The 23,342-nt window shown below is 41.3% G+C and overlaps 1 protein-coding gene across 1 annotated transcript in view; it reads left to right on the top strand.

Moving 5' to 3' along the window:
- Nucleotides 1–23,342, top strand: part of EFCAB5 (EF-hand calcium binding domain 5) — a gene marked incomplete at its 3' end in the record, with an annotated part of 120,357 nt that overhangs the window by 86,461 nt on the left and 10,554 nt on the right. The window contains 11 exon segments of the mRNA XM_079725460.1: nucleotides 1,924–2,138; nucleotides 3,594–3,750; nucleotides 6,599–6,888; nucleotides 9,831–10,000; nucleotides 10,750–10,978; nucleotides 12,546–12,698; nucleotides 17,724–17,827; nucleotides 19,943–20,196; nucleotides 21,479–21,688; nucleotides 21,904–21,992; nucleotides 22,395–22,491. Of these exon segments, the coding sequence (XP_079581586.1) occupies nucleotides 1,924–2,138; nucleotides 3,594–3,750; nucleotides 6,599–6,888; nucleotides 9,831–10,000; nucleotides 10,750–10,978; nucleotides 12,546–12,698; nucleotides 17,724–17,827; nucleotides 19,943–20,196; nucleotides 21,479–21,688; nucleotides 21,904–21,992; nucleotides 22,395–22,491 (1,968 nt within the window).

Raw genomic sequence — 23,342 nt, 5'->3', positions numbered from 1 at the left:
GACTGTTTTGGGTGGTAGTGTACATGCAGTGCTATTGATGAATGCTCTTTAACACATATGCATTAATACAGTTGTCTCTCAGTACCTGCAGGGGATTGTTCCACGGAAACCAGCCCCAAAGCTCCCCCCATGAATACCAATATTCAGGGATGCTCAAGTCCCTTATGTAAAATGGAATAGTATTTGTATATAACCAGTGCACATCTTCCCATATACCTTAAATCATCTCTAGATTATGTTTAATACCTAATACAATGTAAATACTATGTAAATAGTTATAAATACAATGTGAATGCTATGTAAATGGTTGCCAGCATGTGGCAAATTCAAGTTTTGCTTTTTTGGAACTTTCTGGAAATTTTTTTTCTGAATATTTTTGATCCACAGTTGAATCCACAGATGCAGAACCTGTGGCTACAGAGGGCCGTATCCAATTTTTTTTTCTTTTTACTGTTAAATGGCCCTGAAACCACTTTGAAGCTATCATCAAGGTATACAAAGGGAATCAGATGTTAGATATGAGAAAAATAGAAATCATTCCAGCTATTTCTCTCCCTGGTAGTTCCACATCCAAATATGTGAGGCAGGAGGATCTATCTTGTTTTTGAAGACTTACAAAGGAAGATCTACTCAACAGAGACAATAAAGAGTAGATGTTAGCTCTCAGTAAACCATGTCTTTAACAACAATTATTCCAACAAGTACTATTTTATCATTTTACCTTTCATCCACAAGTAGTAGAACTTATAAGATCAAGATATTTTCTACCTATCTGTAATTTTTTTCTCATTTAAGCATGGATCAAATAACAAATTTCTAGCCTCCAAATATTTCATGAAGTTGCATGGCATTGATTAAGCTCTTGTTGCCTGCTAATTCATGTTCCTCTTCTCCTGGTCTTACTTCTTTATCTCAGTTTTGCTTTACCATTGTAACAGTTGCATGGGTGATCCTTTTTAAGTCACATCAAATCTCATATGGGAAGCATAAGGGCATGAACGATTGAATTAGTTAATAAATCAAACATAAATCGCTGGGCTTTTTCATGAAATATGCTTCATGTTATAACATTGAGCTTCAAGATAAATATATTAGTCAAGACTCTTTGGGGGAGACGTGGTAGTGGTGGTATTTACAGACTTATTTAACTAGTGAGTCCAGACTGCAGCTGGCTTCAGGCACAGCTGAATCCAAGAGCTCAATAATAGCAGCAGGACAGTATCTCTTTGCCTCTCAGCCCTGTTCTTCTCTGTGTAACTTTCAGTTTTAGTTTTCACTGTATTGTGGCAAAGATGTCCATGAGAGCATCTCTAAGCCTACATCCTACTAGTTCAGGAATCAGAGTACAAGAAGACTGATTCTCCCCCAGTAGTTGCCCCAAGAGTTCTGGGGCTAATTCTCATTGGCCTATAGTGGATTCCATTGCTGTCGTATGTGAATCATTGGCTGGACCTATATCACATGGCCATCCTTGACGCAAGGGTGGAGGAAGCTCAGAACTACCTGATACATCTAAACTGACAATGGGGGAGAGATGTTTTTCTAAACCAAAAAAGGAGGGTGCTGGGCTTCCCTGGTGGCGCAGTGGTTGAGAGTCCGCCTGCCGATGCAGGGGACACACGTTCATGCCCCGGTCCAGGAAGATCCCATATGCCGCGGAGCGGCTGGGCCCGTGAGCCATGGCTGCTGAGCCTGCGCGTCCGGAGCCTGTGCTCCGCAACGGGAGAGGCCACAACGGTGAGAGGCCCGCGTACCACAAAAAAAAAAAAAAAAAAAAGGAGGGTGCTGAACTCATGAAGGGAGCATGAATTCCTGACAGGAAAAAAAGGAGCAGATGTCCATTACAATAAGTACTCGTATATTTTCCAGAACTTTGATAAAATTGTTCACTTCACTGTTTGATGTATGTTTCTTCCTTGATAGACCTACACTCGATGATCAGAAATATTCAGTCTTACAAGGAAATAAAAGGTAGGAGTGCCTTCAATGGAGTTTCCTTCAATCTGCTCCAGTTTGTGCAACTCCTGGATACATTTGTTGGTGAAGATGCCCCCTTGAGTGTCAGTGAAGCCCTCACCTCCTTTTTTAAGAAGGGCTTTGTTGAAACAAAAGAAGAGAAAATGAGTGGCTTAGAAGAGGTGAGTAATATTATTTAATCAATAAAACAAGTGAGGTCACTATTATAAATAAATCTATCAATCTCAGTTGCTCCTAGTCTAGCTCTTCTTAAGTAACTTACAACCAAACCTATCACTTTAGTTCAACCAGCATGGCCATTAAATACTTCATTTTAATGTCAAATATTCTAAGATCACACTCAGAGAACTCATTCCCCTAATAAGAACATGATTGCTGATGGCAGGTGATGGTTTATTTTACAGCTGTGTTTTTGCTCCTCTAAAGCTGGAAGAGCAGATTCCAAGGAGCAGAAATGTGTATATGCAAAGATGTGTGTTTGTGTATGTGTGTGTGTGTGTACACTGTCTGCTGTGTGAGTGCATTTGCAAATGCACATACATAGGGGTACAGTTGTGGCTTGAATATATATTTTTATTCATGTGCACATATCTCTTAAGAAATTACTACTTATGGGCTTCCCTGGTGGCACAGTGGTTGAGAGTCCGCCTGCCAATGCAGGGGACGCGGGTTCGTGCCCCGGTCTGGGAGGATTCCACATGCGGCGGAGCGGCTGGGCCTGTGAGCCATGGCCGCTGAGCCTGCGCATCTGGAGCCTGTGCTCCGCAACGGGAGAGGCCACAACAGTAAGAGGCCCGCGTACCGCAAAAAAAAAAAAAAAAAAAGAAATTACTACTTACTTAGGTGATAAATGCAAACACATTAGCTGATATAAACAGCTTATGTACTCTTATACGAAACACATAAATCAGGTTCACCAGGCATATTCAGTAAACTTATCAGTCTTATGAGTCTTCTCATCCTAATCTAGAGTTGATATTCCTTTTGCCTCCTCAACTGCTATTCCCCCCATTTAATCAAATGGTATATGTTCACTTTCTTTTAGCAACAAAATTAAATTACTATCTAGTTGACATAATCTAGTAAAAAAGTCTAAATCGTAAGTAAAATTAGTATCAAGTTAGGTCAATGTTAAATATAAAAAAGAATTTTTGAACACAGTCATTTTTTTGTTGTTTGAACACTGCCATTCAACCCCCTTTACTACAAAACATATTCCATCAAGAAGCCAGGCAGAGCACCCCATGTTTTATCACATTCTTGAACAACTAGTAAGGGAGTGGAAAGGAATGAATCAACGATTCTCAAGGAGTGAGTTCCCTTCCTAAATTAATGTTTTAGCTCAATGCAGAGAATGCCTGCTTTTTGGCTTAGAGGTGAAACAAAGAAATGATATTTAGAGAATTAAAATGAAATCCATTAAAACATTTTTTAATTAAAAATTTTTTTAAATAATAAAAAAATAAATGCTTCATTTTACCATTCATATTTATGCTTAGTCCCAAAGTAAAGCTGTTTCTATAAAAAGTGCTGCACTTTGGGGGGAATAAGCCTAAGATGCCAGCTAGCACAGTACGGTGTATCTTCTGTGCTTTGTTATCCTGTTTGTATCCTAGGCTGGACAAAATGCTTCCCAAGTCCGACGGGGACTTCTCCTAAATGCCCTCTTTCAGAAGTGGGACTGTGATGGCTCAGGCTTCCTGGATCTGAATGAAGTTGATGAACTCTTGTACACATACAAGGAGGGAATGGAAAAGGAATCTATGAAGAAAGGTAAAATGTAAGAATTTTCTTAAGTTGTGGTAACAACTTGGCTTCAAGTTTCCCGGTATTATGGCATATAGACAGTTAAAACACTGGTTGGTCTAAAACCATGAGATACCACTTCACACCTACTAGTGTGGCTATAATTTTTTTTGAGCTTTATTGAGATATAATTGACATGTAACATTGTGTAAGTTTAATATGTACGATGTATTGCTTTGATGCACATATATTGTGAAATGATTACCACAGTAGCTTAGTTAATACTTCCACCAGCTCACACAATACCGTTTCTTTTTTTGTGATGAGAACATTTGAAATCTACTCTCTTAGAAACTTTCAAGTATACAATGCAGTATTAACTATAATCACCATGCTGTACATTAGAATCCCAGAACTTTTCTTATAATGAAAGTTTGTACACTTTGACCAACATCTCCCCATTTCCCCCACCCCCAGCCCCTGGCAACTACCATTCTACACTCTGTTTCTGTGAGTTTGGCTTTTTTAGATTCCACATATAAGTGAGATCATACAGTATTTGTCTTTGTCTGACTTATTTCTCTTAGCATAATGCCCTCAAGGTCCATCCATGTTGTTGCAAATGACAGGATTTCCTTCTTTCTCATGGCTCAATAATATTCCATGGTATATGTGTCATTCACATATATACATATATATATATATAATTCATATGTCATATATATATATATACACACACACACACACACCCCATGATTCTTTATCCATTAATTCGTTGACAGACACTTAGGTTGTTTCCATATCTTGGCTATTGTGAATAATTCTGCAACGAACATGAGATGCAGATATCCCTTCGAGTTAGTGATTTTATTTCCTTTAGATATATATCCAGAAGTAGAATTCCTGGATCATTTGGTAGTTCTATTTTTAATTTTTTGAGGAACCTCCACACTGTTTTCCACAGTAACTATACCAATTTACATTCCCACCAACAGTCCACCAGGGTTCCCTTTTCTTCACATCCTTACCAATACTTGTTATCTCTTGTCTTTTTGATGACAGTCATTCTAACAAGTGTGATGTGATATCTCGTGGTTTTGATTTGCATTTCCCTGATGATTAATGATGTTTGAGCATCTTTTCATGCACCTTTGGTCATTTGCATGTCTTCTTTGGAAAAGAATCTATTCAGTTCCTCTGCCCATTTTTCAATCAGATTTTTTGTTTCTATTGAGTTGTATGAGTTCCTTACGTATTTTGGATATTAACCCCTTATCAGATATATGATTTGCAAATATTTTCTCCCATACTGTAGGTGTTCATTTTGTTGCTACTTTTGGTGTGCAGAAGGTTTTTAGTTTGATGTAGCCCCGCTAATTTATTTTTGCTTTTGTTGCTCATGTAGCATGACTATAATTTTTTAAATGGAAAATAACAGTGTTTGCAAGGATATGGAAAAATTGGAACCCTTGTGCATTGCTGGTGGGAATATAGAAAATGTCAGAGCAATCAGGAGTTGAATTGTTGTAGAGTGCTTTGTCCAAGACCTTAACTGTACTTAGTTAGGTTCCTTCTGTGTACCTGGCTACCCATGCTCTTGGGGTTAAAAGAATCCAAACCACTCCACAGTTCTGCCTATTTTCCCTTCTTGTTTTATTTTTCCGCTTCTACAAGGTCTGATTCACCTCTCAAGTCTGAATGGCTTGCAAGTTTCCCCTGAAGTTACTTAACTTCTTATTCTCCTTAATCACTTTTTCTTCTCCTATATTATATTTTTCTCTTCTGATCAATTCTTCTCAATCAAAAGCTACTAAAAATATTATTCTAATGTAATAAGTTCTCTCCTTCATTTGCTTAGATCCCAGTATAAATGATTTTGCTCTTCACTGGGTTTAAGGATTTATCTGATTACTTTGGCATAACAGATTTCAAATTCTTAAAGTATGTAGTACATGAGGGAAAGAGCAATCAGAGTTAGTTAAGGTCTTCAGCCCTTTCAGAAATGAACGTAACCAATATGTTGATCTTCAAAGGTACCTAAGTTTATCAACTGTCATGTGTTCTTCATTAACTATGTCTTCTACAAACTGTACATTATACTACACTACTTGTCTTAGACTGCCTCCAAAGACAATTTACTTAATGAAGCTTCAAAAGGTATAATGAGGTGGTTTCCACTTAACAAGATGGGAAAACTTCATAACAGAACTATGTTCCATAGAGGAAGAGATACTACACAATGGTCAGGAGAGCTGGGTTCCAATACTGGATCTTTCACTAAATGGTCACATGACCATGGGCAAGTTACTGAACCTCTATAGAGTTAAGTGTCCACATGGGTAAAATGAAGGAGTTAGACACGATGGATTCTAGAATTTAAGGGACCTAAGGATGATGTTATGAGGTTTCACCTGGCTGAGTGGTAGAATTAAAACAAAACAATAGGGCTTCCCTGGTGGCGCAGTAGTTGAGAGTCCGCCTGCCGATGCAGGGGACACGGGTTCGCACCCCGGTCTGGGAGGATCCCACATGGCACGGAGCGGCTGGGCCTGTGAGCCATGGCCGCTGAGCCTGCGCATCTGGAGCCTGTGCTCTGCAACGGGAGAGGCCACAACAGTGAGAGGCCCACGCACCACAAAAAAACAAAACAAACAAAAAAAAAACGATAACAGATGACATAAGAGTCATCTTGAGTTCAGTATAGGAAGTCACTGTAAGATGTTACAGTGGACTTGAGGTGCCTTTGATATGCCTGGTTTTCCATGGGAAGCAGTTGTCTGTGGCTTCAATTTGCTGTAAGAGAGGAGAATGAAAATTTCCCCCACAGATGAATGAACTTTTGATTAGTTCTTGGTTTTGTATTTATGTCTTTTAGCTAAACTACACATCCAATTTCCAAAGCCACACCCTGGTCACGAAGTGAGGTTGTCTTCCAAACAGTTTCAGAAATACATAGAATTGGTTGTATCTGAACTCAGAGGCAGTGAAGATCAAGTTCTGGAAAGCGTTGTGGAGTTTCTGATGAATACTTTAGAAAGGAGCCATGTTGAGAGTCTGAGAAACTGTGCCAGACAAAAGTGGCTGCATCAAATCCAACATGCTGCAGAGACAAGTGGAGTATCCTTGGAGCCAGTGTACACAGAGACCTTTAAGGCCCTCACCCAGGTGTGTTTTCTAAAATGATATATAAGAGAAAAAATTTCCTTACAGTAGGTGATGTGCAATGGTTACAAAGGAGGAACACACTAAATTCTCTTGAGAAATTGCTGCTATAGATGTTTTATTCATTCCAATACTTTACAATGACCCAAAGCCTAGTAAAGATGCAACTGGAATGATTGCAAGTTGGCAAGCAGAGAGGAAAGGTATAAGAAATAAAATTATGTCTTGGGATTCCTAATTTCATTTGTGCCAAAAGTCAGATAAGCCTAGAACAGACAATAAACTGCCATTAAAAAATAACCATGAGGAATGTTCACTGCAGCACTATTTACAGTAGCCAGGACATGGAAGCAACCTAAGTGTCCATCGACAGATGAATGAATATATACAGTACTAAACGTGAGGTAGATAGATAGTGGGAAGCAGCCGCATAGCACAGGGAGATCAGCTCGGTGCTTTGTGACCGCCTGGAGGCGTGGGATAGGGAGGGTGGGAGGGAGGGAGACGCAAGAGGGAAGGGATGGGGGAACAGATGTATATGTATGACTGATTCACTTTGTTATAAAGCAGAAACTAAAAAAAAAAAAAGAGGGGCCTCCCTGGTGGCACGGTGGTTGAGAGTCCGCCTGCCGATGCAGGGGATACGGGTTCGTGCCCCGTTCTGGGAGGATCCCATATGCCGCGGAGCGGCTGGGCCCGTGAGCCGTGGCCGCTGGGCCTGCGCGTCCGGAACCTGTGCTCCGCAGCGGGAGAGGCCACGGCAGTGAGAGGCCCGCGTACCGCCAAAAAAAAAAAAAAAAAAAAAGATGTGGCACATATATGCAACGGACTATTACTCAGCCATAAAAAGTAACGAAATTGAGTTATTTGTAGTGAGGTGGATGGACCTAGAGTCTGTCATACAGAGTGAAGTAAGTCAGAAAGAGAAAAACAAATACTGTATGCTAACACATATATATAGAATCTAAAAAAAAAAAAAGGTTTTGATGAACGTAGGGGCAGGACAGGAATAAACACGCAGACGTAGAGAATGGACTTGAGGACACGGGGAAGGGGAAGGGTAAGCTGGGACGAAGTAAGAAAGTAGCATTGACATATATACACTACCAAATGTAAAATAGCTAGCTAGTGGGAAGCAGCTGCATGGCACAGGAAGATCAACTCTATGCTTTGTGACCACCTAGAGGGGTGGGATAGGGAGGGTGGGAGGGAGACGCAAGAGGGAGGGGATATGGGGATATATGTATACATATAGCTGATTCACTTTGTTATACAGCAGAAACTAACACAGCATTGTAAAGCAATTACACTCCAAGAAAGATGTTTAAAAAAAAATAGCCGTGAGGAGATGTACATGCAGTTTAAGCTACATTTCCCTTGCATGATGTTTTGGGAGTCAGTTTTAAAAGGAACTATTTAAATCATAAAGTCATTATAAAGTAGAATCCAACATGACACTATATTTCATAGCACTGCCTAGAAACAATCTGAGACTATTACAGAATCCTGTCACTTAAAATACATGACCTGGATGAACCACTGTCCACAGCTCTACTGCCACCTCAGACACTCCCAGCTTGCTGCTCTTTCCAGGCAGAAACAGCATGGCTGTCTTCTACATATATCACAGCTTCCATTGATCCAGGGAAACTATGTCGTTCATCCCAGCTAAATAGCAGCACTTGATTATGGGAATCATCTCCTGAATGGCTGAATTTTCCAATGTAGTTGGAAATGATGTGACCAGCAACAGGAGACCAATCAAGAAAAAGAGGTATTGCTCCAACTTGCTTCAGAGATCTGCAGTACCCTAAGATACATCTTTTTTTTAAATTATTTTATTTATTTTTGACTGTGTTGGGTCTCATTGCTGTGCGCAGGCTTTCTCTAGTTGCGGCGAGCGGGGGCTACTCTGTTGTGGTGCGCGGGCTTCTCATTGCAGTGGCTTCTCTTGTTGCAGAGCATGGGCTCTAGGCGTGTGGGCTTCAGTAGTTGTGGCACACGGGCTCAGTAGTTGTAGCTCGCGGGCTGTAGAGCACAGGCTCAGTAGTTGTGGCGCACGGGCTTAGTTGCTTCACGGCATGTGGGATCTTCCCAGACCAGGGCTCAAACCCATGTCCCCTGCATTGGCAGGCAGATTCTTAACCACTGCGCCACCAGGGAAGCCCACCCTCAGATATATCTTAATACATCTTTGTTAGTTAGCCTATTGATCTTCTATGTAGAAAAGGAGGAGTCAAGGCAGAAGGGAAAAGAAAAGCACAAAGAGCAAACCCAAGTACATAGAAAGAGGAGACAAATACCAGAGAAAGTGTCTCTCATGTCCCCAATTTATGGGCATATTTAATATATGTGTTAACATATAATATTGTTATAATATTTTAGGTACAGAGAATTCTCAGTTATTTTAATTAGAAATAGTAGTTGAGTAAAGTCTGCAATCTGTATCCCCAAGTAATCCTTTCCTGAAATGATGTAAATCAAACGTCATAGCCAAACAATGTTAAGAATTTCTTGAGAGCATTTTTTCCCATATTCACATCATAGTAGATGGTTAAGAAATATGAATGAAATGAAGTCATCTTCTTGCCTCAGCTTTCTAAAATAAGTACTTCTAACTGAAGCCCATACAACATGAGTATGGTTCAAAGGGATCCAAGTTTTAAACCTCTAAATTTAAGTAGACCTGGCAGATTTTATTTTTAAGTAAACTAGTCTGATTGAGATAGTGTATATCTATTCCACTCACTAAAACTCAGGTTTCAGGAACAGCTGTGGTGTCAGCTGTTTCCCCACTGCCTATGAATGGTAATATCTGCATCATTTATTCAGGGAAGTTAAATTATCGGGTTCAGATACACAAACTGGCTAATGAAGGGAGACATGATTAAGAGAATAGCTCTTTGGCTATTGGCAAATAAATGGTCAGAAACATTTTGCCATAGGATGCTGAAGCCCATGGAAATAAGAAGATCAGTGCTCACATTTCCCTCTTAGAAGAAAACCTACTACTGCCTGATAGAGGGAAGGTTCTATTGAGGAATATAGCTTGTACTTTAGACGATGCTCCATTTGTACTGAACCGCGTGCTCTACAGGGACATGAAGGGGATCAGGTAAGAATATCTTGAAGAGGTTGGTTTCACCCTCCTAAAGAAAATAATTCCTTTTGTGAAGTAAACTAGCATTGAAATCCTAGTTAGCTGCCCAAGAGAGAAATGCCTCAGATCACCAAACTTTCTAGAGCAGGAGGTGACGGGTTTCCAGTCTTGGATGGTTTCACCTGGTTGTTTCTAGAGTTCACTCTTAGGCATTAATTTTCCATGTAGGGACTGTGCTTCACAGTTTCAGTTCAATTATTTCTGTCTACTCTGTAAGTTATGTCTCCTGCATCCTTTTTATATATGTTTTCTCTGTTATGATCTAAGCTTTTTTTTTTTGGCCTGTCATAGTGTAAGCCCTCTATGTCAACTTTTATTGATATTATTTTCCTTTGTAGCAGTCTTTCCCCAACAACATTTAGAGTCCCACATCAAATGCAGCTGGATATTGCAACCATTATAACAACATAATCACTATTAATTCCTTGCCCTTTCCATCGTGTCCCCCTAATCTGACTGTATCTGGCTCATCCATCCTCATTTTTTTCTGAGCAACATCTTGCTTCTTCTATATACACACCATTAAGCTTATTTTTTAAATCTTTCTCTCAAGTCAGACTCTCCTAACTGGTAATTTTATCTGAGTCCACTTCTCTGACATATAATCCTAATGATTATGAATGGTTAGATCTAGTTTCCTGCATGGTTTAATCTAAAGCCCCCTCCTGTTGCCTCTCTCCCATCCTCATATTCCTATTTCTCAGCTTTACAGTAGTGGATGAAGGGAAGCCAGTACACGTCCCCCAAGTTCAGAACCATGGGAACATCTTCTTCTGGAACCATTCCCGCAAGAAGAACAATCGAAATGGGTCATTCCTGGCTCTGCCTCTTCAGGATGCATATAGGAGGATCTTTGGGGTCTTGGCTGTTGACACCTTAAGAGATCCCCAGAAAATAAACATCTTCCTACCCCATGAGATCAAATTCTATCAGGTAAGGCACAGAAAAATTCTTCAAGATCTAAGGTAGGGTGGCCTCTCCTTCTATCCTTTTAAAAAAGCGAAACCTGAAACCAGATGAGAGTGAAGCTATGTATATAGGTAGTGTCATCATACTTGTATCAGTCTTTGGAGAGGCTCCCCATTACACATGGAAGGACTCAGCCTCAGTTGCCCATCTATGTCTCAGCCTGTCTGGGAAGATTGTTAATATGTGTCTGATTGCATTAATCATAGGAACAGCATTTTCTGCTATAGAACTGAAATCCAACTATTAGACTACTAACTAAAACCCAAAAAGTAGGAAGGAACTTTTAGAAGGGACATATTAATGTTTTATTAATAGTGGTACCTTGAAATCCTTTGCTCTTTCCACAAGCGGTTCTAAACATGATATGCCTTCCCATAGTTCTTATTTCAGTGTTATAATTTTTGAGGATAAAAAAGGAAGGAAAAGCCTAAATGTTTCTCGAGTATTCATGTTTTCATGTTAGATCTCAAAAAGGAGAGACACTTTTAAGACTAAAATAACTGGACCATTTCTACAAGCATTTAAATTTAATTTTATGAATAGAAATTTCAGTGAAGGAAGATTGAAAACCTTTATGGAGGCAATGGACTGGGACATAGCAGCAATCAGGAAGTTGCTATCATTTGTTCCCCTGTATGCTCTTGATATTTATTTACCATTATTTAAATTTTTCTCCTCTCATTTACTGGATGTACAACTGAGGAAAGTGGTAGAATCGTTTTCCCTGGACATCTTTTTTAATAACAAGGTTCATTCTCATCAGACGTAAGAATCATGAAGATATTAAGAAGCAAAATGGAAGAGTATGGAGTTATCAGTAGGTGAACTATATATGGTCTTATTAGAGAATATGTCAAAGTGAATTCCAAATTGACTCTCTAGCCCTTGGAGGTAAAGGCTCCTGGGTTACCCTTAGATGCCTTGGGTCCTAATATAAAATGCAGATATTTTTGAAGAATTTTTGGTTCCTAGAGTTTCTTGACAAGAAGACCACAGGTGGGTTCTAAGGACTTCCCGTCCCTTCTCTGTAGAACAGGCTCTCTTTATGTATCTAAGAAGATGGAGTACTCTAGCGTGTTGCAGGCCTTGGAACCCAGCACACCTGTACTGCTTGCTGATCTGATGACAGTAACCTTGTAAAGATGCAGACATTAATATTGCATCAGATCAGGGCAGCTCTTACCCATCTGTCCAAGGTTGGCATCAGTTCTTGGCTTTTAAACCTTTTTTTCTCATTTCAAAGTTTATCTTGTTCTTCTGACACTATTTTCTGATAGCACATATCACAGATTTCACTGGATGATTGTCAGGAAACACAATAAGTTAGGTTGATCTTATGGTAGATCTCTCCTTACTTTTGATTTCATTGTGATCCTTTTTTCATAGTAAAATCTGGAACACTGCCTTTTGAGAACTGATGAATAATTTGTAGGAAGTAGATTATCAATTAAAAAGATAATCCAATTGATGCATTACTAATTATTTTGGTGTTTTAAATAGAAAAGGCAATTTAAATGTTCTGTCTCTACAGGGAGTTGCCAACGTTTTTAGCACTGCCTATCACTATGTCCACAGCCGAGAGCATATCCTGCACATTGTGATCTCCGGCATCAGCTGGCTCTACAGCATCACATCCAGCATCACTGCCATCACTACATACTTCACTGAGCCTAGCCCAGAGAAGGTAGGCAAGGCTGGGCAGTGTTAGACCTCCCCAGGTTAACAGAGTTTCTAGATACTATTGTCTTGCTCGTATTTTAAAGCATATTCAGTTAGCTATTATGCTATGACCCCAACTCAAGATCCTTGGTTGTGAGTGGCAGAAATCCATCAAACTGCCTTAGGCAAAGGGGGGGGATTGATTAACTCAGGTAACCAAATGAAGAAAGGGCAGGGGTCAGGCTGGCTTCTGGGATGACCATCTGGGCTCTCATGTTATTTTTCTTCCCAGTTCTCACGTTTGCTTCCCTCTGCACTTTGGCTTTGCCCTTCTGGCTAAAGACAGGTTTTTTTCTACAGGTCAAGCCTGATGCTTAGTAACTAAAAAAGAATTTTGCTTTCCTGTTCCAATTTGGAAAACCCAAGAAAGAAAACTCGTTTTGATCTATCCTGAGATATGCGCCTCCTGACCAGGGTGGGAAATTTACAGTAACTGGCAGACCCCACCAGGATCATATGGGTGAACTGGGAAGGGATGAGGCACCCCTGTTTTGGAAGGGCACCTTATATCACACCAATCAAAAACAGAAAAAAACAGGCTCCCTATCTATAATGTGATGAGTTTTTGATGAATGTTTGCTTTGCTCCTTTACACCTAATGTTAATGTTAGGATTTTTCATGTGATAAGAATGGATGGAAAGGGGTCCTCCTTTCAAGAAGGCTAAACTATTCTGCACGGTGCCTGATCAGGTGGTGGCAACACCTTGATTGTCTTTCAGTCCTTTACCTGGCCGTCCTACAGGTGCCTCTCCCCTTCCTTTTTGGCTTCTTTTCCTTCCTTCCCTCCAGGTCCCCGCTTCCCTCCTTCAGTGGCTGGATCAAGCTGACGAGGCCTTGGCTAAAGAGGGCAGAATCACAGAGCTCTCTGATGGGGTGACCAGGCCAAGGAGGTGGAGAATGCCTAGTTGTGGGTGCTACTCCTGGGGTGGGGTGGGGGTGGGAGCCTTCAAGTGCCTTCTGAACTGGGGCGGACTGCCTGGTGTGTGTGTGTTGGGTGGGCTGTGGTGAGAACCTCTCGGTATAGGGGGCAGACCACCAGGTCCCATAGGCCACAGGCACAGTGGGGCCGTAGTGTGTGGGGTCTAGGGAGCATTCCACTTGGCCAGCGTCTAAGCACTTTGTTGGAGCCCTCAGAGAAACAGCACCTAGGGCCCATGAAGAAGGTTAACATCACCTATAGCAGTCAGCAAGAAGCGTGGCTGAAGGGGCGTGTAGTTTCAGAATTGTAATGCTGTGGACAAGACCACAAGGGTCACTATGCATCTGACCCAAGGCCATCTTATGGAGGTGGAGACCATCTCCCAACGGGGAGAGGAGGACCACTCAGCAGCCAGGGTCTGGGTGGGGTCACAGCCAGGTAGAGCCCCAGTACAGCCTGTCTAAGCCTGTAGTCAAGGGTTTGTCCTAGGTGGGATACTAGGTGAGGTTTTGATGTTAAAAATGGCTGAGGATGGCTGTAGGGATACCTTTTTTTTTTTTTTTTTTGCGATATGCGGGCCTCTCACTGCTGTGGCCTCTCCCGTTGCGGAGCACAGGCTCCGGACGCGCAGGCTCAGCAGCCATGGTTCACGGGCCCAGCCGCTACGCGGCATGTGGGATCTTCCCGGACCGGGGCACAAACCCATGTCCCCTGCATCGGCAGGCAGACTCTCAACCACTGCGCCACCAGGGAAACCCAGGGATACCTTTTTTTTAAAGCATTCAACTATGGTAACTTACTAAGCCTCTCCCTTACTTTATGCAGCCCCTCCAGATCTACTCTCCTCTCTTCTCCAGCTCGCTCTGTACCTCAGAAAGTAGACTGAATCAATGGACTCCTTGGCCTTTAGCTTCTGCTTGGGATTGTCCAATGAGAGGCACCAGTAGGAGATTGATGGGCAGAAAGAGAGGGAGGGTCTCCTTCTGTTTTTGGCTCTCCCTCTGCCAGGTTGCTGTGGGTTAGCTGTGTTCTTCAACTAAAGGCCACTGTACCTTTAGTCAAGTGGCCCTCTCCCTCTCCTGTCTTCTCCAAGTTCCAGTAATTGCTTCCATCCCTTGCCTCTTCAGGCTAAAAGTGGTAGCAGCTCCCCATTGTTACAAGGCCTGGGATTCTAAATACTGCCCATGCTTTCATAAATAGTCCCTTTATTAAACTCTCTTCAAATTAGCCAGTACTGGTGTGTCATCTGCTTCCTCCTGACATCCTGACTGATACAAATTATAAAGTAGATTCTGAGACACCCCACCTCACCTCATGCCCATGTTTCTGTAAGGTACAGAATCATGGAGGAAAAAGAGTTCTCGCTCTTTTGACAATACCTATAAATGAGGGAACATAGGAGTTTCAATTTCTCTTAGATATGAAACTCAGGCTATCTCTTTTATTGTGAATAATAATAAATATCATTATTATTATTATTTATTTAGTTTATCACCCCAAAGCACCTATGTCTAACTATTTCTTTGGAGCACCAAATTTGTTAAATATTTAACTGTGTTAGACCAAATAATGTTTCCCCCCACCAAGACGTCCATATCCTAATTCCTGGAACCTGTAAATATGTTACCTTAGTGGCAAAAGGAATTTTGCAGACATGATTAGTATTAAGGACCTTGAGAAAGGGAGAGTGTTCTGGATTAGCCAGGTAGGCCCTATCAACTATACGTGTCCTTTAAAGCAGATAACCTTTTCTGGCTATGGTCCCTGAAAGGTGAAAGGATGGAAGAAGAGTCAGAGCAATGGCAGTGTGAGAGAGTTGACACCCTGTTGCTGGTTCTGAAGCTGTACAAAGACCCAAGGTTGCTAGGAGCTAAGGGCAGCCCCCAGCTGACAGCCAGCAAGGAGACCAAGACCTCAGTCTCTTACTTTCCTGAGGTCTTAAGAGGAAAAAGCAGCTAACATGTGCCTGGTTTGCTATCTTAAGTTATATCAAGTAGGCTTTTGAAAAAACAAAAGCCAGAGATTAGCAGGTGATTTCTGCTTTCCACCTCTCCCCATTTCTTTTCTTAGGCAGCACAAACTTTCTGCTTGAGTGGGGAGGAGGGTGGTATACAATACCACAATTAATGTTTCACATCCCACCACACATAATAGAAACCTTTTAAAATTTTTTTCTTTTATTTTGGCTGTGCTGGGTCTTCGTTGCGGTGTGCAGGCTCTTTGTTTCCGGCTTCTCTCTAGTTGCAGCACACGGGCTCTCTAGTTGTGGTGCGCAGGTTTAGTTCCCCCACCGCATGTGGGATCTTAGTTCCCCGACCAGGGATCAAACCCCCAACCCCTGCATTGGAAGGCGGATTCTTAACCAGTGGACCACCAGGGAAGTCACGAAACCTTTTTTTTTTTAACCTCAGGGACTTCAAAAATGCTGTTATCCTGCCCAGAACATTCCCCCCACTTCACTCCATCACGCTTAGGTCCTACCTGAAGCAAACTACAAACTTTACCAAGGGACATAAATTTTTTTCATAAAATTAAAAAGTCATATCATGATTATTTTCACAAGAAGACCACTTTTTAAAAATATAATTTCTTACCAAAATTATTTTTATGTTTAACAAAATTCCAAGATAAATTCCAGCATGATTTTTTAAATTGGCCAAATGATTTTAATCTTCATCTGGAAGAAGAATAAATGCATGAGAATAGCTAAGAAGATGAAGGATAGGAGGGAATTTACAGCCATGGTCTGAGGAAGGATGGCTGATTCTATTTCAAAGATTGAAATGATTAAAGCGAGGTTGATACATTGATGACATAAAAATGTAAAACTTTCCTGCATCAAAGTTATAAACACAATTAATTGCCACATATCTGACCAAGGATTAACAGTGTTATATAAAAGTCAATGAGATTTTGAAAATCCAAAATAAAAATAAGCAAAGGACAATTTTATTTAAAAAAAAAACCTCATGCAAATGGTCAGTAAACATGGGAAAAAATGTTCAATCGTTCTCATAATGAAATAAATACAAAGTTAAGTAGAAGATAATTTCTTACCTAATAAATTGAAAAAGGTTTTTTTAAAATATAATTTGAAATGTCTGTTAGACATCTAAGTGGAGATATTGAATAGGCAGTTGGATATATGAGCTTAGTGTTTGGGAGAAATCCAGGCTGGTAAATAAATTATATTTAAAACTACTCGACTGGGCTTCCCTGGTGGCGCAGTGGTTGAGAGTCCGCCTGCCGATGCAGGGGACATGGGTTCCTGCCCCGGTCAAGGAGGATCCCACATGCCGTGGAGCGGTTGGGCCCGTGAGCCATGGCCGCTGAGCCTGTGCATCCGGAGCCTGTGCTCTGCAACGGAAGAGGCCACAACAGTGAGAGGCCCATGTACCAAAAAAAAAAAAAAAAAAAACTATTCGACTGGTTACACATTGTGAATGTATTTAATCCCACTGAATTGCACACTTATGAATGGTTAAAATGATAATATTATGCTGTGTATATTTTACCAAAACAACCCAAAACAAAACAAAAACCGTGAGACTGGATGGGATGACCAATAGAATGAGTGAGGATAGGAAAAAAAAATTCTGAGACCCAAACTTTGAGGCCCAAGTGTTTGGCATCATTGTGGCTCAAAATTATATTGACCTTGACCTATAATTTGAAAAACATTTTATATTACCTAAGCTTTCCTAATTTTTTTTCTATTTATTTGTCCCCAAAAGTCTTAATGAGAGTATGAAGTCTAGGGGACTTCCCTGGTGGTCCAGTGGTTAAGAATCTGCCTTCCAATGCAGGGGACAAAGGTTTGATCTCTGGTCGTGGGACTAAGATCCCACATGCCTTGGGGCAACTAAGCTGGTGCACCACAGTTACTGACCCCACGGACCACAACTAGAGAGAAGCCGGCGCGCCACAACGAAGAGCCCGCATGCTGCCCATGCACCACAACTAAGACCCTGACGCAGCCAAAAACAAATAAATAAATATTTTTTAAAAAAGAGAGAGAGTATGAAGTCTAAGTACTCCTCTCTCTAATGATATCTCTGCCTCTTTTCAAGGATTCAGACTATGTTTTACGAAATATGATGGTCACAGGGCACCTGGGTCTAACAGAAGTCCACGGGAATCCCCCTATCATCTTTAGGAAGACTTGCATCTTCAGGTATGAGACATACCTCATGGTCTGTTTTGTTTGACTGCCAGCTTCTGCCTCTTATTAATATACACTGGCTCTCATTCTGATTGGGTTTTAAAGAAAAATTACTGCAGACCTTTGTCTGCCTGGGTCCTTTCCCCCTCAAGTCCTTTTTAAAACAGATTTCAATTTAGTATTTTATTTTCTATAATTGTCCTGTAAACATGGAATTAACAAAAACCCACCATGGTTATGAAAAATACACCCCCATCACTTAATCAGAGCTCATCCTCTTAATGTTAGCTAGCCTGTGGACTTGTATTTTTTATTTAAAGAAGACAGTCTGGGGCAAAGATGGGGAGGAGGCAATGAATGTTACCTTTAATAGCCCCCAGTTCTAGATAACCTTGAATGCCTCTCACCTGTGGAACGCAAAGGCTATTAAACTGTGGACAGATGCAGAACAGATCTTAACTAGAATACATCTTTTGCAAAAAGGGACCACTGCTTCTTAGAGGGTCAGCACAGTTGAATAGGCGGTAACCTATCTCAGACTAGTAGGCTAATTTGACATTTAAGTATCTATGTTAATTCAATTTTGGTTTGGCCTCATACCAGAATATTCATTCAGTTTTAAGCTCTTTTCTATATAGTTATTCTTTGTGCTGGTCAAGAGTTTTACAGGAGTCCTTGTAACACCCAGACTTATAACCTCGGATTCCTGTGTGTAACTTAGAGCAGGTGCTTTTTGAGGAACTCTGTTGACCAAGAAAGCTTAGCATGATGCATCATTACTATGGTTATCATAAAGACACAAAGTGATGGCTCAGCTGCAGCAAGGGGTAGGAATAGCAAAAGAAGGACATAACCTTCCCTATCATCATAGGATTGATGTTATGATCTATAAGCGTGTTTTTTTTTTCTTTTGGCCATGCCCTGCAGCATATGGGAATCTTAGTTCCCCGACCAGGGATTGAACCCCTGTCCCCTGCAGTGGAAGCACAGAGTCCTAACCACTGGACCACGAGGGAATTCCCTAAACGTGCTTTTTGAGGCTATGCAAAGCACCAACATTTTTACAAATACCTCAAAGGAATGACATCTCAGTATCATGTAAGGACTTCCCTGATGGTCCAGTGGTTAAGACTCTGAGCTTCCACTGCAGGGGGCGGGGGTTTGATCCCTGGTTAAGGAAGTTCCGCGTGCCAAAGTTCAGCCAAAAAAAAAAAAAAAAAAAAAGATACACTCAATATCATGTAGATGGGGAAAGAGGGAAAGAGATAAAAAGAGATACCTCACTAGAGAAAAAAGGAGCCACTACATTTCTATTAAAACTCCAGGTCCCTCACTGAAGCAGGTGCCCTGCCCAGATCCCCATGTACCTTCTGCCAGGGGCCAGGTCCTACTGCTAATGAGTCACACTGTAACTTTCTCTGGAGGAGCGCCCTTGAGCAATGGGAGCCTCTCACCAGGAGGTGCCTAAGAGTTCTGTAAGCACCCTCTCTACACACAACCCGAGCAGCTTAGAGCTCTAATGACTGACAAAAGGCCTCTCCCCTGCCTCAAGGTGGAGCAGAGTCTGGGCACAGTTTGCCTTCCAGAGCTCCCCTTGGGATCAGACTGAGGCTAGAGTTCACCTGAAATCACATTCTTGCTTAGCTCCTCCCCTTTGCCTATCCTGCTTTTCTCAGACTCTTACAGGTTTCTCCTGAGAGCACTCCCTCAATAAATCATTTGCACAGAGCATCCCTTTCCCAGGCTCTGCTTCTAGGGCACCTGACCTAACACGCTCATTGTTCCTTCAGGCATTCAACCAATACTTATTGGACAATATTTAAACAAAAAACAAATACTCTCAGATAAGGATAAGTATATAGTAAAAACAATAAGGCAGAGTATCAGGGTGCAGCGAGACTCAGGTGCACCTATTTTAGATTGTGGGGACTGGGAGGGCGCCTCTATGAGGAGCTGAGACCCCCGTGAACTCAAGGGGTGGAGTGGTCCAGGCAGACGAAACAGCAACAAGGGCTGGTGCGGTTGGAGTGTAGTAGGCACAAGAGAAGATGATTCAGTATGTTTGGGTGGAATGTTACGAACAGGCTGTTGTTTTATATCCTTATGCTTATTTGGTTTTGGTTTCAGAGATTTCCTCTTTAAGTGTACAGACAGTTCAGAAGTTGTTTTGGCCTCTGTCTGTGGAGAAAACCACATAGTAGTTCCACTTCGTGAGAGAACAGGAGAAGCTTTGGGAGTTCTCGATGTTAACATTGGCAGGAGTAAGATGTTGTTGTATCGAGAATTTAAAGATCTACAGAAAATGACGAAGGTGATCCAAGTTGCCTGCAATGAAATACTGGGTGAATTATCTGGAGAAATAAAGAAAAACTATATCTTAGGTATTGTGCAAGTGGCGACCATCTGAATTCATGGATTTAAAAAGTTTTGGGGAAATCACAGACAATGCAATGCAGGATGCATTTTCTAAAATGAACTGTTGCAATATATAGATCTTTCCACATGGAAGGATTTCCTTCTTGGCAGTCTTGGGCTGATGAGTATGGGCTATAAATGATACCAAAGGGTAAGGAATCACGTTTTCTTGGCTAGAGTCATGGTTTTAGAACTGGAAGGACTCATAAAGGCAGTATACAAGTAGCATTTTATTGGGTTGGCCAAAAAGGTCGTTTGGGTTTTTCTGTAACATCTTATGGAAAAACCCGAATGACCCTTTTGGCCAGCCCAATATTAAATGTCAACATCATGTGTCAAGCACTTTAAATATGTTATTTCAGTTAGTCCTTATCATAACTCTATGAGGTGAATGGTGATTATTTCATTTTACAGATGAGGAAAGTAAAGTTCAGAGAAACAACTTGCACCAAATCACATCGTTAACAAGTGGTGAAGGCTGGATTTGCACCCCAGTTTGGGTGCTCTTTTCACTACATTACACAGCACTAACTCATCGGACCATCTCATTTTACAGATAAAGAAGCTAAGGCCCGTCAAAATAAAAGTCCAATAACAAGCTAGTGCACGACCAAGAACAGGCCCCCGGTCCTTATGATTCCACATCCACTAGGCTACCCTTAGCACAAAATCAGTTTTGGCAGAAGGGAGGGAAGAAGGAAGCATGGAAACCTTTGGCTGCCTGGAATGGAATAACCAGAATTAGTAGAGTAACACTCTGGTGGGGTAAAGCTGAAAGGTTTCTAGCCACTACACAGTGTAGGAGAAGAAGAAAAAAGAAAAGAAAACCGTGTCTTTTGAGCATCCACTATGTGTAAGACCTGGGGCTAAGCACTTTTACATATACCATCTCCTGTAATTCCCACAGCTCAACAGGGAAGTGGGGATCAGCTCTATTCTCACAGAAAATGAAAAGGAGTCTCAGAGAGACAGCAGAACCAATAAGGGGGAAAGTAGGTATTCAAACCAAGATCTAACTCCAAAAATGTTTTCACATTTCCTCAAAGCCTCTTCCTGTGAACTTCACCAGGTGTAATTCCATTTTTGCCTTTTGATTTCGTGAATAGAGAAACTGATTGTTTAAAACCATAGGATATGGTCTTCTTTTTCCTGAAGAAAAAAAAAGTTTTACTATATTATGTTCAGAATCCTATTAAAAAGTAGTGTGTGTACTGAACAACAATGTGGGATGTCATTCTATTATTCCAGAAATTGAAAATGTGGGAGAAGTCCAGCGGGCAGGCATTCTCTTCTTCCGAGTCATGCTGAAAGAGCTACAACAGTGCCTCCGGCTGCTTACCTCCATGGACTTTGTGTCACTGTTGCTCTATGATTATGAGCCTCTGGCAGAGCCAAAATCACCAGACAGCCAGTCCCAGGAGTTGGAAGCCAACATAAAACTAGTACAGGGCCTCCCTGGTGGCGCAGTGGTTGAGAGTCTGCCTGCCGATGCAGGGGATACGGGTTCGTGCCCCGGTCTGGGAGGATCCCATATGCCGCGGAGCGGCTGGGCCCGTGAGCCATGGCTGCTGAGCCTGTGCGTCCGGAGCCTGTGCTCCGCAACGGGAGAGGCCACAACAGTGAGAGGCCCGCGTACCACAAAAAAAAAAAAAAAAAAAAAAAAAAAAAACTAGTACAAGACATTCTAAAAGGGATTATCTTGTTCTTTCATCCAGAATTGGAATTATCAAGTGACTTAGGAAATTGGGATCAGTGTAAACTGGTAAGTTTTTTTTTAAGTACACTTTATTGAAAAATATCCTACACAAGTTTAGATATACAAATCATAATTGCACAAATCCTAAGTATACAAAGGCAAGAGTTTTTACACAATGAACATTTGTAACAGGCACCTAGATCAAGAAACAGAACATTAGCGGCATCCCCAAAGCCTTCCTTTGTACCCTCTCGCATCACCAGCTTCTCTCACACACACACACACACACACACACACACACACACACACACACACACACACACTCACCCCAGGGTAACCAGAATCCTAACATCATAGACTGGTTTTGCCTGTTTTAAAGTGTATATAAATGGAATTATGTAAACTGATGAACTGGGCACTCTACTTCCACTTGTGGATGATTCCATAACTTTTGTTCTTTGTTCACAGTACGTTAACCAATACTTAGTCGAGAATATTTGTGGCTTTGATCCAACTGCTAGGAAACTGAAGGTTAATTTAAAGCTCATTGATGAATATATCAGAGGTAAATTTCCACTTAATTATGGTCTAAATCTATACCAACAGCAACAAAACACAGTTGCAATCCAGAGACTTTTATTAGAATAAAGCAAGTGGCTCATACATTCAATTTTTAGGGGAAAATAGTTCTGATTATAGTTTTCTAAAAGAAGGGGCATTGTCTGTAATCTACTGCAGTCCCCAAAGTGACTGTCTGTGCCACACATATGAGAAATCAGAAGCACCTCTGTCTCCCACTTATTGACTACATGTTCATAATTCGCTAAAAAACAAAAGCAAATAGGGGCTGCAGTGAGACTAGGAGACAAGTATGTTAAGCAAAAAGGCAGCTATTATCTTTAGTTTCCATGAAGAACCAAAGAAAATAATAGATCATGAGTCTTTATAGACTAGTAATGTAGACTTTTTGGAGGAGGAACATCAGCAGGAATCAAAGCAGTGAGGCTCCCAGGTTGGAAAAGGTGATGAGCTCTTTGACCACAGAGAACTGGTCACATATAAGGGTAAATATACATATACAAGCACACATTTCTCTATGTGTGTATATTACCCCACCAGAGACCTGAGGCCAGTTTTGTTTTGTTTTGTTTTTTGCTGCTCAGCTAGTGGGATCTTAGTTCCCTGACCAGGGATCGAACCTAGGCCCTCGGCAGTGGAAGCACAGAGTCCTAACCACTGGACAGCCAGGGAATCCCCCTGAGGCCATTTATATGACTAGAACAGTAAAGAGTGAACTTAAAATTTTGGCTCTTTTTTTTAACTCATTTAAAAAACTAATCATTAATTGGAAAAATGGCTCTGTAGAAATCTCTTCACTAAGCCTATCCATCTCTCCCCCATTCTCTTTGGAGACTC

Source organism: Hyperoodon ampullatus (assembly GCF_949752795.1).
Source record: "Hyperoodon ampullatus genome assembly, chromosome: 19".
Classification (NCBI taxonomy): Eukaryota; Metazoa; Chordata; class Mammalia; order Artiodactyla; family Ziphiidae; genus Hyperoodon; species Hyperoodon ampullatus.
Note: the sequence above shows the minus strand (reverse complement) of the source record. Positions and strands in the feature narration are given on the sequence as shown.